The sequence below is a fragment of the Centropristis striata genome, chromosome 20 (assembly GCF_030273125.1).
Source record: "Centropristis striata isolate RG_2023a ecotype Rhode Island chromosome 20, C.striata_1.0, whole genome shotgun sequence".
Taxonomy (NCBI): domain Eukaryota; kingdom Metazoa; phylum Chordata; class Actinopteri; order Perciformes; family Serranidae; genus Centropristis; species Centropristis striata.
Window position 1 is genome coordinate 33,961,462 of NC_081536.1, and position 15,307 is coordinate 33,976,768.

Sequence of the window (15,307 nt, forward strand, 5' to 3'; positions counted from 1 at the left end):
ATTGTTCCGTAATGAATAGTATTTTTAGGGGCTTTATCATATTCAAAAACTCACCAAACTTGGAATATATGTCACTCCTGGTGGAAATGTACATATTTTATTGGTCTCAGAAATGGGCGTGGCAAAATGACTCACTAGCGCCCCCTAGAGTTGAGCCCCTCGCGCAGGTTTGTCGTAGAGACATGAAATTCGGTACATACGTCCATCGTGGGAAGACGCACCAAAAAGTCTCAAGAACCCATACCTGAAAACTAACAGGAAGTCGGCCATCTTGGATCGAATATCCATTTTTCGCCATTTTTGTTACGACTTCAGACACAAAACTGGTGGACTCAAATACACAACTCACAGGCAGTAGTAGGTGTAACAAAAAGTCTTTACTTTGACAAAAATTGAATCCAAACAAAAATTCACCCTTAATGAGGATCAAAGTTCAAACAAACAAAAGTGCTCACTTTGCGTCGCAAACTTTAACCAACACCTCCTAGAGATTTTACGTGATCGACTTCAAACTTGGTCAGTACCATCATAAGGCCTAAAAGTAATTAAAATGTTTGCAGACCGTCACACTATGGGGGCGTGGCATGGCGGCAAAATATGGCGTTTTTTCATGAAACACGAGACTGTTTAACTTGACCATACATTGTCCAATCTGCCTAAAACTTGTCATGCATGATGATGGTCCATCACTGAACAGTTCTACGTAACAATATTTTATAATGTCCCGCCCTTTTTGATAAGCCACGCCCCCATTTCCTTACTAGTGAACTGTTATAGAGACTTGTATAAGGTGTCAGTGTACTCAGCAGAGTCCCTGTTCGTTCCTGATCGGGTTTTAGTGCCCGCCAAAATTAGACTTGACAAACATTCACATTTTTGTCAAGAAACTGATTCTTTATTAAATGAAATTGTACGATTTGATGTAAAATTGTGCACACTGTAATTACATTTCATCCACGTGGCCAACACAAAACAGCTGCTCTGATTAACATCCTAAAAAGCAGTATGCCTCCCACTAAAAAAACAACTCATTAACTGTAAAAACATTGAGAAAGCCAAAGAACATATAACTCCATTCAAAACTTATTGAACAGACACATACGTTGAAAAATAATGATTGATAATGAAAAAAGTAATATATATGAAAAAGTAAACAACAAATGTTAATGAGACTTTAATGTCCTAAATATAACTGCTAATTTTTTTTGTGTTAAATATTTCAAAAACTATCAAACAAAGACTTCAATGAGCTCATTGAGTCAAATATAATATCTGATATGTTTCTGTGATTAAAAGATGAAAACAACACACATCTAATTACATCTAACACACTTATATTAACATATTCATTGAAGTCATCACTGTGAACCTCAGCAGGTTCAACAGCAGTCAAGACAAAGCTTCCTATAATTTAGAAATCATATCGGTAGATGATAGAATCTGTCTCTGTCTGTTTTCTCTCTATTTTCTATTAGTTCCTCTCTCCTCTCTCTCCATCTCTCTCTCCATCTCTCTCCCCTTCTCTCTCCATCTCTTTCTCTGTCTCTCTCTCTCATCTCGCTCCCCTTCTTTCTCCCCTTCTCTCTCTCATTCACTCTTTCCATCTCTCTCCTTCTGTCTCCCTTTTATCTCTCCATCTCTCCCTCCATCTTTCTCTCCATCTCTCTCCAGACATGTTCACAGTTACAGATCTGATTTCATTGCTGTCTGTTCTGCAGCGACACAAACAGTCTGAAAGCTGGCGTATGGTCCCTTTCCTCATCAACATATACAGAACTAAGTCTGCCAGAGGACTAAACTTAACAAACATAGGAGCCATTTTGAAAAGAAGGGCAAGATGTCGGTTGCCGTCTGCATTTGGGTTGGTATCTAAATCGTACCAGTACACATTCACAATGATGTTTGGCAGGAACAGCAGCGTGTAAATCAGCAGCACCAGGATCAACATTCCTGCAATTCTTCGTTTTTCGTCAGTTGGGACCGAGATGGAAGCATACAGGGCTTTGAGGGTCGCAGTAAGAAAGAATAAGATCAGCGGGAGAGGAAGGAGGTAAAAGATGGTGAAAATGACTATGTGGACACTGTCAATAAAAAAGAAAAACTCAGTAAGGACAGGGACAACAGGAAGGATCCAGACCAGGACACAGACCAGCACAGAGGTCTTGATGGTTCGTCTGCAGCGGTACCACAGTGGGTGGACGATGACCAAATACCTGAAATACAAGACAGACAGCTTCAGAGTTCTACAGAGATACAATGATCAGACACTGAAGCTTCACACATATTGGATAGACAGGTAGCTACCGTTCCAGAGCGATGCACACCATGAAGCCAATACTGGCCAACAGGCTGTAGGAGTAAATATAGATGAAGACCTGAAATATCATCCAGTACTCAGGATTGGACACTTTCACGTCCTGAGACTGTGCCACCTCAACGATCAAACAGCAGAACTGAATGATGTCAGAGATGAGAAGGTTGATGACGTAGATCGGAGCAACTTCACCATTTCTCACCTGCAGGAAAACAAAAGGAAAGGAGATCATTTTTATAGTCATCAACAAACCAACAGCATTAAGCTCATGGTGGTCAGTGGGCTACTTCCTCTGAAGATTATTAATATCTACAAACTGTTACACTTTCCTTTTTTAACAATTAGTATCAGTAATAATCCTGAACAAGTATTTGACGAAGACTGAAGTTGTCAGTCGAAACATGTAAGGTAAAAAACATCTCCTACTTTCCTTTGTCCGAACAAAAGAAACCTAAGGATAATATTCATAAGTAGACAAAATGAACTTGCTAGAAGTAAATATCTGACAAATCTGACAAGTATTTGTTTTTCTTTAAGTTAAATGGAGCCATTCATCTTTAGTGTTTAAGAGAAGGCTGAATGGAGTCACTGCATGTGTTTAGGGTCCAATCAGGTTTGTGTACATTTTAATTATAGAGTCAATTATTCCTGTAAAACACTTCATCCCAACCCCCTGAGACCTGTCGCCCAACCAGATCAAGACCCTCACAGACACAGAGACATGACACATACAGTAAATAAATAACTGTCAGTTATAATGTTCTTACCAGAGAGAAAAGACCATAGATGGCCCCGAGGGTCAAAGGAAGGCCGAGACAAATGACTAGACATGTCACCACAAACACGGTGAACACATCTTCATTAACACTGGGACCGCCAAAGAAGGAAAGATACCGATAGTGGAATAATGAGTTGATGTCAAAGTAGTCGCTGTCGTCAGTGTTGCTGCTGGTTGTGTCATTGGGACTGATGACTTGTGAAGTGTTGCCCATTGTTCAGAGTGAAACCTGAAGGTTCAGAGATCAGGTTATAGAAAGGCAGCATGTTGTTTATATCAACCTAACATTGTTCAGTGACATCACTAAAGCTGTGAGCTGCTGGTTCACAAATGTGATGTTTTAGATATTTGGACTCTTGAATTAAAAACCCTGTATCTTCTGCATGTTTTATCTGTTTTACAAGTTTTTTCAAACTGCTTTGTAATAAGATCAGAAACGTATAATCCTCACAAATTAAAAGAAACATTGTGTTAAAAATCCACAGTATACACTCAATCAATGCAGACCGTGAAATGCTGTCTCTTCACTTTTTTTTTAATCAGTATTTATATTACACTATCTCTTTAAACTAAATTAATACTATATAATAAATAATGCAGTTCCAGATAGTTGTTATTTTAATTAAATCATGTAAACAGCTTAGTTGGAATATTGTCTTTTCTAGAATAAGATAAAAGAAAACTAAATATTTAGTGTGTTTAATCCTAGTTCATGGGTTATACAGCATATCTTCATTTATCAACACACATTTATCATTGTAACAACACACAAAACTAGTTTGCATATCTCAGCTGCCATTATGTCCTGGAAGAATGCAAATGTGGCTATAAACACCTCCCAGTGTATTCATGTTGGCTCAGAACAAGAGACGACTATAATGAAAATAAAAATAGATTAAAAATGCTGCTGTAAGCACGTTTTAGACATTTGGACTCTTGAATTAAAAATCCTGTATCCTCTGCATGTTTTATCTGTTTTACAAGTTTTCCAATCTGCTTTGTAATAAGATCACAAACGTATTATCCTCACAATTTAAAAGAAACATTGTGTTAAAAAACCAAATTAAGTAAAACCTTGGTTGCTCTTTAATAAAACAATTTCTTTTGCATGTTTTATCTGTTCAGCATTTTTATATCTTCTTTTTCGTCTTTGTTACATAATCAAAAACTTACAATCCTAACAATTTAATATAAAAGTCTTGTTGAATAAAACATAGCTGCTTGTTTAATTGTGTTGCAGGTAATATTTCTATGACTATGAATGTGTTAATAATGTGTGCATTAAAGGTAAAAAGTGTGAAAAGGTACCTGTGAAGCTGCTGACGAGCAGAAGGACTTCTCTCCTCCAGCGTCTGATGTGTCTGAGTGGTGACGTGCAGCAGGTGGATGTTAATCCACACTTCCTCTTTTCAGGTAGAGAGTGGGCGTGGCCAGAGCAGTCCAGAGCAGAGCTGCACACCTGGAGCCCAGAATAGATGGATGAGGGCTCAACGGTAAAGGAGCCCTGACCCCTGACCCCTGACCCCTCTTTGGGTCCAAACAGTCCAAAGAACCAGGTTCTGGTCCCTCTTGGTCCCATTCAGTAAAACATCCATGATGAGCACATAAACTGACTGCAGCCTGTTCCCAGTTATACAACATGTCATCAACAGTCATATTGTTACAACTCACATACTCTTTTGCATACCTCAGCTGCCCACCTGATAACGTGGAGCAATGCAAATGTTACTACAAACAAACACCTCTCAGTGGATTCATGTCGGCTCAGAACAAGAGACACAATATCAATATCAAAATATAAAATATGTATTTTTATTAAAGTAATTCTACAGAGTTTGGCCCTGCAGCCTTGTCTTGTTGGGCCCAAAGTATTTCTGCAAATTTGGTTTTTTTTGTGGGCTTGGTCCAGTTTGGATCAGCTCATACCTGCTCACAGTCAGAACAGTGTGTGTGTGTGTGTGTGTGTGTTCTTGTACTTCCTACACAGTGAGGACCAGAACACGTTTTTAACCAACAGAGTGAGGACATTTTTGCAAAGTGAGGACATTTTGGCCAGTCCTCACTTCTTTAAAGGCTTTTTATTTTTTTATTTAAGACTTTGTTTTAGGGTTAAGGTTAGTGAAAATGTCTTTTGTTTTTGTCTTTGTCAAATTTTCATACACAATGAAGATGGATCAGACAAAGGAAATAAAGGCAAAATTTACTGTGACCTCTTTTAATCTCCCACCCAACAAATACCCCATTACAAAAAACTAAAACTAATAAAAACTGAACTAAAACTAAAGCATTTAAAAAAAAAAAATTACTAAACTAAAACTAGCAAACTCACTCTAAAAACGAATTAAAACTAAATTAATTTGAAAACGAAAATTCACAACAAAATAAAAAACTAAAACTAATAAAAAATTCAAAACTATTATAACCTTGTTAGGGAATTCACTGTTCCAATGAGGGTCCTCACAAAGATAGAAGTACAAGAATGTATGTGTGTGTGTGTGTGTGTGTGGGTGTGTGTGTGAGGGAAGCACATGAACTCCACCATCCCACCAGCATATATATATATTTTTTTTAAATCGTGATCGTCAGAGTTTGAGCTTTCTGACGGTCCTTGAACGGATCATCAGTTACGAATGTTCCCATTATAAATTATATATTATATTATGTTTCACAATCACAGATTTTTTTCTACAGGTTGAACAGCGGACACTGGCTGAATAAGAAGAGTTTTTACTTTAATATTAGCAACCATGACTTAACCGAGGTATTGTTGGAAGAGTTAGGTCTTCAAAGAGTTAAAACCTTTGAGCCCCAGTCGGAACACTTTCTGAGTTTTTAAGTTTTTTTTTATTTCATGTTTTTGCTTTTTGACAGAAAAACTAAACGATTAATTGTTCCAGCTGAACTCCTGATTTTTCATATGGGTTTTGTGTAAAAGTCTTTTAAATTAACTAAAGCCGTTATGTAATTGTAGAGAAATAAATGCCTCTTAAGAAAAATTGCCAAAAGTCCAGCGTTTATCGTAAAAAGAAAAAAACAAGCATTATCGCCAGAGTTTGAACTTTCTGACGGTCTTTGAACAGATCATCAGTTACTAAAGTTTCCTTTTTAAAAAGTGACCAAAATCTGTGTTAAATGTTGATATTTGTATCAGAATGTCTTTATTCTACATGTGTCATTTAAAATAAAGTGTTTGCACTAACCAGATCCTGTTAAAAACATTAAATTCATGAAACATGACAATACTTCAATATGTATAATATGTGGAGAAAACTGGTTTTACAACATTCAGGACACTTGTGGGCACTTAGAAAAGTGTTAATATATACACTATATATACACTTTCTCATGTTTTATCCTCTGGAAGGGAACCTTAAAGGACACTACATCATAGTTTCTCCATTTAAGTGCAACCTACATGACATTTTTCCGCTATTTATGGACACTTCATCGCATTTTCTCTACTAGAAGAGCTGCCTAGAAGGCATTTCAGAGTTTTCTCCATTTAAAGAAGACCCTACTGCATCATGTTTTAGATTTAAAGTCCCCCTAAAGGTCAATTCATCACAGTTTTCTCCATTAAAGGGACCCTAAATGGCTCTTTATCATGTTTTATTTACCGGAAGGGCACTGCATCACGTTATCTCCATTTAATTGTACTCTTGAGGGTACTTTATCATGCTTTCTCTACTAGAAAAGTTCCTTAGAGGGCACTTGATTGAAGTTTTCTCCATTTAGGGGGACTCTCGAGAGCACGTCACATTATTTTCTCCATTTAAGAGCAACTTCGAAGGCACTTTATCATGTTTTCTCCATTTAGAGGTACTGTAGAAGGCACTTCCCCAGATTTCCTCCATTTAAGGGCTCCTTAGAGGGAACTTCATCACATTTTCTCCATCTAATATCACCATAGAGGGCACTGCATCATGTTTTCTCCATTTAATGTCACCATAGAGGGCACTGCATCATGTGTTTTCCATTTAAGTGTACTCTTGAGGGTACTTTATCATGTTTTCTCTACTAGAAAAGCTCCTTAGAGAGCGCTTGATCACATTTTCTCCATTTGAGGATGTCCTGGAGGGCACTTTATTATATTTTCTCCACTGGAAGCAAACTTTTGATGGCACTTCATCATGTTTTCTCCAACTAAGTGCACGTTTGAGGATATTTAATCAAGTTTTCTCCATTTAGGGCCACTCTAGAGGGCACTTCATCAGATTTTCTCCATTTAAGAGCTCCTTAAAGGGGACTTTATCATGCTTTCTCGACTAGAAGCATTCCTTAGAGGGCGCTTGATCACATTTTCTCCATTTGAGGGTGTCCTGGAGGGCATTTAATTATGTTTTCGCTGGCATTTCATCAGCTTTTCATCATTTAATGATACCTAGAGGGCAATATATCATTTTTTTCTCAATTTAGGGGCACTCTAGAGGACACTTCACCAAATGTTCTCCATTTAAGAGCTCCTTAAAGGGCACTGCGTCATGTTTTCTCCATTGAAGTGTACTCTTGAGGGTACTTTATCATGCTTTCTCTTCTAGAAAAGCTCCTTAAAGGGTACTTTTCTCCATTTGAGGGTGTCCTTGAGGGCACTTTATTGTGTTTTCTCCACTGGAAGGGAACTTTTGAGTGTATTTTATCAAGTTTTCTCCATTTAGGGCCACTCTAGAGGGCACTTCATCAGATTTTCTCCATTTAAGAGCTCCTTAAAGGGCACTGCGTCATGTTTTCTCCATTTAAGAGCTCCTTAAAGGGCACTGCGTCATGTTTTCTCCATTGAAGTGTACTCTTGAGGGTACTTTATCATGCTTTCTCTTCTAGAAAAGCTCCTTAAAGGGTACTTTTCTCCATTTGAGGGTGTCCTTGAGGGCACTTTATTGTGTTTTCTCCACTGGAAGGGAACTTTTGAGTGTATTTTATCAAGTTTTCTCCATTTAAGAGCCACTAAGAGAGTACATCACTACATTTTCTCTACGAGAAGAGCTCCTTAGAGGGCACTTCACATTTTCTACATTTTACGCATAACTTTTTCCACACTGGAAGGCTTCCTAAAGGGCACTTCATCTCATTTTCTCTATTTGAGGACGCCCTGCAGGGCATGTTAATTACGTTTTCTTCACTGGAAGAGCATATGAGGGCATAATTTTGCTACTGAGCATAACAAGTGTATAAATAATATGCTTTTAAAAATATTTTCAGATATATTTAGCATATTTATGAGGAAGGAAATGCCTTCAACATATTATTGAGACAGTCAGTGAGTCGTGGTGAGAAACACTGAAACCTCCAGCAGCTTTAATTCCTCCCTCAGACCAAATGGGACTGAAAGTGTGTTTTCCAGCTCATGTTTGGCACTTCCACAGTCCCGTCTTGGAGCGAAGCCCGTGAACATCGCCCTCGTTACCAGACTAAACTCCTGGGAAAACAGAGCGCGTCCCTCAGTGGGAACGAGGCGCCTCATCTTCTCCCCTTCGTTGGATTTTAAACAGAGCCAGTGATCAATGAGTACTGGTCCGGAAACGACGGGGAACTTGGGCCTATTAGAGGTTTTTGGAGACCAGGCGGGTCCTTCAGTAACGGGGTCAGGAGTCTGTTGGCCTCCTAACACGCTGCGACTCTGCTGGACTCGAAGCTGTCTCCTCACCTCAGACTCACGCGTCGGCCCGCAGCGCCGCCCATTCATTTCAATATTTTCTGGGCTGATGAGGATGCGAGGGCGGCGAGCGGCGGAGCCAGAAGAACAACATGATTACAGGGGACAAAATAATGACCAGACGCTGCAAAGTTGCTAAAGTGTGTCATGCATTATTATGCAAGCAGGGCAGCGTGTGGCTGGACAACACAGGGACACTGTCGGGTTGAGGCGTTCGCCAAAAGGAGGCGACTCCTTCTGCACAAACCTCTCAACCCTGGAGACAGTTTCTACATTCTCCTCTCTGTGTCCTTGTGTTTCTCTTCAGTATATTAAATATCTATAATCTCTAAGTCCTGCAGATCTGTGGAATCAGCAAAATCAGAACAACTCAAACAGTCTTTGGGCAGAATAACACTGTTAGAATGACAGAAATCAGAAAAAAGAACTGAATTTATATATAAATACTTTTCAAGTGTCCTGAATGTTGTAAAACCAGTTTTCTCAACATATTTTAATAATAATAATAATAATAATAATATTGAAGTATTGTCATGTTTCCAGACTCTCCTGTCCTCTCCTCTCTGCTCTGTGTAAACAGATTTTTCAGTGAATATTTGTCTTATGATTGACAAAATTTCCGAAAAAGACAGAATTACCAAGAAAAGTTGCAAAATTACCAAAAAAGACCTGAATTTCCAAATAAAGACGGAATTTTCCAAAAAAACAACATTTCCCAAAAAGTTGCAAAATTACAAAAATAGACGAAATTTTTTAAAAAAGAGTTCCAGAAATGACCAAAAAAAGACAAAATAACCAAACCAAGGCGTAAAATAAACAAAAAAATAAACAAAAATACCAAAACAAGATGTGAAATAACCAAAGAAAAGTCCACATATTGAAGTATTGTCATGTTTCCAGCCTCTCCTGTCCTCTCCTCTCTGCTCTGTGTAAACAGCCTCTCCTGTCCTCTCCTCTCTGCTCTGTGTAAACAGCCTCTCCTGTCCTCTCCTCTCTGCTCTGTGTAAACAGCCTCTCCTGTCCTCTCCTCTCTGCTCTGTGTAAACAGCCTCTCAAAAACATTAAATCATTTTCAGAATATATAAACTGGTATATAAAGGGTTAAATTTCTGAAAATGTTTATTGTTTAGTAGTTTAGTAGAAGTCTGAAGTTGTTTAAGAGTTTTATGGAAAAAAATCTGAAAAAATATTGATGTATGATGATTTAAAAGCGTTTTTGGCCACAAAGGTCACGAAAGGGAGTCAATTTGAAGGGATAAAGGTCTAGTGTGAAAGTTTTTGAGGTGGATTTTATCTTCAGTATTCTTACCTTTTGAGGATAAATATCTCATAAACCAAACCTGAAAAAACTCCAAACTTTCCCTTTAAAGTTAAATAAAAACTCAACAAAATCAACACAAACAAAGATTGAAAACTCAGAAATGAGAAATAACCAACAGAGAAACTTCAGGAATGTGTTTTTTCTTTTTCTTTACTTTCTTCCAACCAACATCATACAAAACCAGAACATTTCTTTAGTTTTTAAATAAACAGAAGATGGAAAACGTTAAAGTTTTCTTCATCCGTCCGACATGTTGGGCGTCTCAGCTCTGACGTAACAGTTTGATTCGAGTGTTTTGAGGGTTTTTGATTCCCTGAATGAGCGAAAGGCACCAAAAACCTGTGACCTCTGACCTCTGACTCTCAGCCCGAGTTCACGTTAAAAACACGAATAAAAAGAAAAAATATAAACTCCCAGCAGAGATCATCAAGTCTCATCATGTCGTCGTGAAACAGATCCAACGTTTCTTCACAATCCTCCAAACTCGACTCCAAAAGGGATTTAAAAAAGTCAAAAAAAAGTTTGGAGATAAGAAAGTTTTCTGCAGAGCTGCTGCTGAAAACATGCAACAAAAACTTGATATCAATATTTATTATAAGAGACAATTCACTGGCAATTTTTTTTAATTTTGCAACAATTTTCGACTCGTTTAGATCATTTTTAATGCAAAAAACGCTCCATAAAATAATAATAATAATAAAAAGAAACAAAATCAGCAAAAAAGGAACCAAATGATGAAAAATAGAAACAAAATTACAAAAAAAAGATAATTAGCAAAAAAAGGTAAACAAAATTAGCAAAAAAAGGTAAACAAAATTAGCAAAAAAAGGGAAACAAAATTACCCCAAAAAGGAAACAAAATTACTAAAAAAAGAAACAAAATTATCAAAAAAGAAACAAAATTACCCCCAAAAAAAATTGCAAATAAAGAAACAAAATTAACAAAAAAAGAGAAACTAAATTTTGGAATGTTGGGGAATTGTTATGTGCATTTTCTGACATTTGTCATTTACCAAAATATTATTATTTAAATCCTAAAAAATAAAATGCAAATTGCATGAATAATTGTTATTTTAAGGAATGTTTTTTGTGTTGCAGCTGCAGCTCTGCAGTCAAATATATTAAAGAAAAAAAACTGTAGATTGATCCCAAATTTAAATACATTTCATATCGTCATATCATATCATATCAATTTCATATCATTTTGTTTTGGTTTTAAGAAAAATATTTCATATTTGGACACTTTGAGGAAACTCTTCAGACGAGTCAGAGAGAGATTTAAATCACACAAACATACGTTTCTGTTTTCTAAAACTCAGTTTGGTCAAACATTTGGTTTCCTCCTTTTCTCTTTATTTCATCTAATAATCATCATTCACTCGTGACCTTTGACCTCCTGACTGCTTGTGATGTTTCACTGTGAAACCTTAAATCTGAATCATAACGCTGAATTTATATTTTATTTAGTTCAACACTTTATTCCGTCTCGCCAGGAATGTTGTTTCCGTTGTTTCCGTTCCGTAAAAATAAGATCCTGATGAAATAAAACAACCGTTCTTCAACCAAATATCACCATAAACCGTTAGATTTCGTGCAATGCAGACGCCAAAATCTAATTTCTCCTAAATATTATTCACCAAAAGTGTCAGTTAGGGTGGAGGGAGGGGAGATGACGTGAAAAAAAATTACCAAAAATAAAGAGACAAAAAGACCAAAAAAAAACCAAAATTATGAAAAAAAAGAAAAGAAACAATTAACAAAAAAGAAACAAAATTATGAAAAAAAAGAAACAAAATTACCAAAAAGGAAACAAAATCACAAAAAAAAAAAAAATTAAGAAAAATTGAAAAAACTAAATAAACAAAATTACAAAAAAAGTGAAAGAATTACCCCCCCAAAAAATCCAACCCGAAATTACTAAAAACGAAACAAAATTACCAAAAAAAGGAACAAAACCACCCAAAAATACCAAAAGGGTAACAATAAAATAATACTCAATCATGTTGAAAACGGTGTTTGTGTCCCATGTGTAAACAGTAAACGAAGCATCGATACTTTTAGAAACCATCGTGTTCGCATCAGATGCACGAAAATTATTTTTTTGCGTCTGCACTGCCGTAATCTGAAAGTCGTGATGTTTGTAGCAGATTAATGAACAAACAGACTCAAACATCCGAAATCCGACTCTTGGTCCTTTTCTCTGCAGAATAAATACCAGCAGGCTCTCCGAGTCTCTCGAGTCAGAGGAGATCCTGCAGGAGACCAGACCCAGACCCAGACCCAGATCCAGACCCAGATCCAGATCCTGTCCCGGCTCCAGATCTCTGAGCTGAGGTGAGTCCGTGGTGCGTTCAGGGTCGGTACGGTCGGTACTGGGACTGAGGAGCCGGAGGGTTGCCGCCTCCGAAGCGGAGCGGCGGCGCCGACCCTCCGAAGGCAGAAGTCCTGTAGCTCTGAGAGGGAGGAAGTCCGAACCCGGCTCCGAGTCCCAGCCCGCCACCGCCACCGGGCCGCGCGGCGCCCTGACTCAGCATCCCGGCGTAGGGGGACGCTCCGTAGGCGAGGCCCCCCAGGCCGCCGTACGGCCCGCGGTGGGCGTGGTGCCCCGGCGCCGGCAGCACCACCGGCTGAGCGTTCCTCCCCGGCGTGTCGAAGGCGAACTCCGGCGGCGGGCTGCTGAGTTTGGACGGCGTGGAGGTCAGCGGGTCGGACAGCAGCAGAGGAGGCAGCGAGGAGGAGGAGGAGAGGGCGGCGTAGCCTTCAGGACCCTGTGGAGCAGCCGAGGAGGAGGAGGAGGAGGAGGAGGAGGAGAGGGTCCCGGTGAGGAGCGGCCGGGTCCAGTCGTCCTTAAAGATCTGCACGGCGAGCGTGGAGACGAGCGGCAGCAGCCGGTTGGTGACGTGAGCCAGAACCAGCTGCTCGTTAGCATCACGACGGATACGAACATGAGCCGAACCGGCCTGAAGGAGACAGGAGGAGGAGGAGGAGGAGGAGGAGGAGAGGAGGAGGAGGAGGAGAGGAGGAGGAGGGACACGTCAGTTAATAACTTTATACATGAAGTCAGACAAAATATGAAATGTTGGTTTAGGAAAATACTAATAAGAGTTAACTTTAATTTGCCTTCTGAAATTTTTAGGATCGACTGAAATGTGTCTGATCTGAACAAAAAACAGTTGCAGTCATGGAAAAATGATCAGACCTCCTTGTTTTCTTCAGTTTCTTGTTCATTTTAATGTCTGGTTCAACTAAAGGTTAATTTGTTTGGACAAATAAAATGATAACAGCAAAAATAGCTGATAAGAGTGTAATTTAAGTGCCTGGCGGCTCTTTCCGTAGAGGATATTGAAGATCTCTATCTATTCTGAACCCTGATTACAGGTCTTTATTGATTGGATTAAGCTTTGCTCTGGTTTATAGAGGAGGACAGTAAACGGTGACAGCTGTCAGAACCCTCATACGGCTGCCCGACCTGATTGGAGCGGTGGGCGGAGCTGTGAACTCAGACTGTGACTATAAACCGCAACATGGATAAAATCATGGAGAAGCTGACGGCTTTGCAAAGGCAAACATTGAGTTCATGCTCATGTTGCTCCTCTCTCCTCTTGTTGCTCCTCTCTCCTCTTGTTCTGCTGTTTCTCTTCTATTCCTGTCTTCCTGTCCACGACTGACTGTCATATTACATGTATGTTTATTTATACATTTGGACGGGTTGATGGTCATTTCATTGTCCTAGAACTTGTTACTCTGTTCAGTGACAATAAAGTTGAATCTCATCTCATCTCATAATGATTTTGGTTATTATCAAGAAAACCATAGAAAATGTCTAGCCCCACTCGATTTCATTTCGAACCTCCAGGCAGTCTGGAAACCAGAGAGGTTTCTTATCCCTGTTTTAGATCCAATCACAGAGCGGGGAGGGACGGCAAGACGATGACGAATACTACTGGACAGATGGAAGCTTGTAGTGTTGTAGTTTTCCAACATGGCTGCAGCAGACGCCAAGCTCTCTTTCGCTGTAGACGGTGTTTTAAATAGTTTAGAGCGAAAGTTAATTTTAAAAGAAGAACAACGTTTGACTTTAAACTCCTGTTTCACCACCAAAAAGGATGTTTTAGCCTTAATGCTTCCGACAGGATTGGGCAAAAGCCTAATCTACCAACTAGCCCCGCTACTAGCGCCGCTACTAGCGCCGCTACTAGCCCCGCTACTAGCCCCGCTACTAGCCCCGCTACCGCTCGCTGCTGTAACCACGGTGATCTGGCTCCGAGCCGGGGGACAGCGGAGCTCCCACAGACCCCCAGCAGCTCCTCTAGTGACCATAAAATCAGTGGATGTGTGGCTGAATGACATGAGGGGGAATAAAGCGTGAAAATAAATAATCTTGCAGAAAGCGAGAACTGGAGAAGCAAAGCAGCAAGCAACACTCTCTCACAGACACACACACACACACACACACTGCCGGTAGACTGTGAGCTGAAACTATAGAGCAGCAGAAAAATGTTGCAGAAGCACAACTGACCATTTTAGTCTCAAAGTAGAGATGATAGAGGGCTAGTCTGGCTATGTAAACATCAATTACTGTCGCTCTACTACGTCATCTGGTATAACTGATCTGATTGGCTAAGAGCTACCTACAGACGCTTTAATAGACATTCTAAGCGCCCAATAAACGGCTCTGGAGGATCGTAAACCACACCTCCTCTAACGGCTGGTTTCCAGACTAATCTCATTTGAGATTAGTCTGGAAACCAGCCGTTCATTTCTCCGTAGAGGAGGCGTGGTTTACGTGTTAGCCAGGCTAAAAAATGTCTAGATTACCAAAAAAAGAAACTAAATGATCCAAAAAAGGAACTAAATTACCCCAAACAATAGTAATAATATAATCTAATAATGTTTCCATGGCTGTAAGTTATAAACAGGAGAAGATGTTGTTGTTGTTGTTGTTGTTGTTGTTGTTGTTGTTGTTGATGTTGTTGAAGCGTCTCAGATGATTTTCTGCTCAGTGACCTTCATCACCTCCGACTCCTCCTCTGACCTTAAAAACACCAAAATCTGTCCTCGCTGGAGAATTTTACCTCCTCGTGGGGACGTTCAGCCCTCAGAGGACACAACACACACAGACACACACACACACACACACACACACACACACAGACACACACACACACACACACACACACACACACACACCCCCAGAGCCCCGTGGGGCAGCAGTGCAGTCGGAGGGTCAGATCAGTTTGGACA

General features: G+C 39.5%; 2 protein-coding genes across 2 annotated transcripts in view; both read right to left on the minus strand.

Moving 5' to 3' along the window:
- Positions 1 to 1,031: 1,031 nt before the first annotated feature.
- LOC131993208 (G-protein coupled receptor 4-like) lies at positions 1,032 to 4,578 on the minus strand. Its single transcript, XM_059358996.1, has 5 exons — positions 4,401 to 4,578; positions 3,082 to 3,321; positions 2,305 to 2,516; positions 1,674 to 2,213; positions 1,032 to 1,035 (listed from the first exon to the last, which is right to left on the minus strand). Exons 2-5 carry the CDS (start codon positions 3,304 to 3,306, stop codon positions 1,032 to 1,034), a joined length of 981 nt encoding a protein of 326 aa, XP_059214979.1. The 5' UTR covers positions 3,307 to 3,321; positions 4,401 to 4,578.
- A 5,617-nt stretch (positions 4,579 to 10,195) lies between these two features.
- Positions 10,196 to 15,307, minus strand: part of slc30a6 (solute carrier family 30 member 6) — a 44,580-nt gene continuing 39,468 nt past the window's right edge. The window contains exon 10 of the mRNA XM_059358997.1: positions 10,196 to 13,023. Within this exon, the coding sequence (XP_059214980.1) occupies positions 12,415 to 13,023 (609 nt within the window). The 3' untranslated portion in view covers positions 10,196 to 12,414. The remainder of the gene's footprint in view (positions 13,024 to 15,307) is intronic.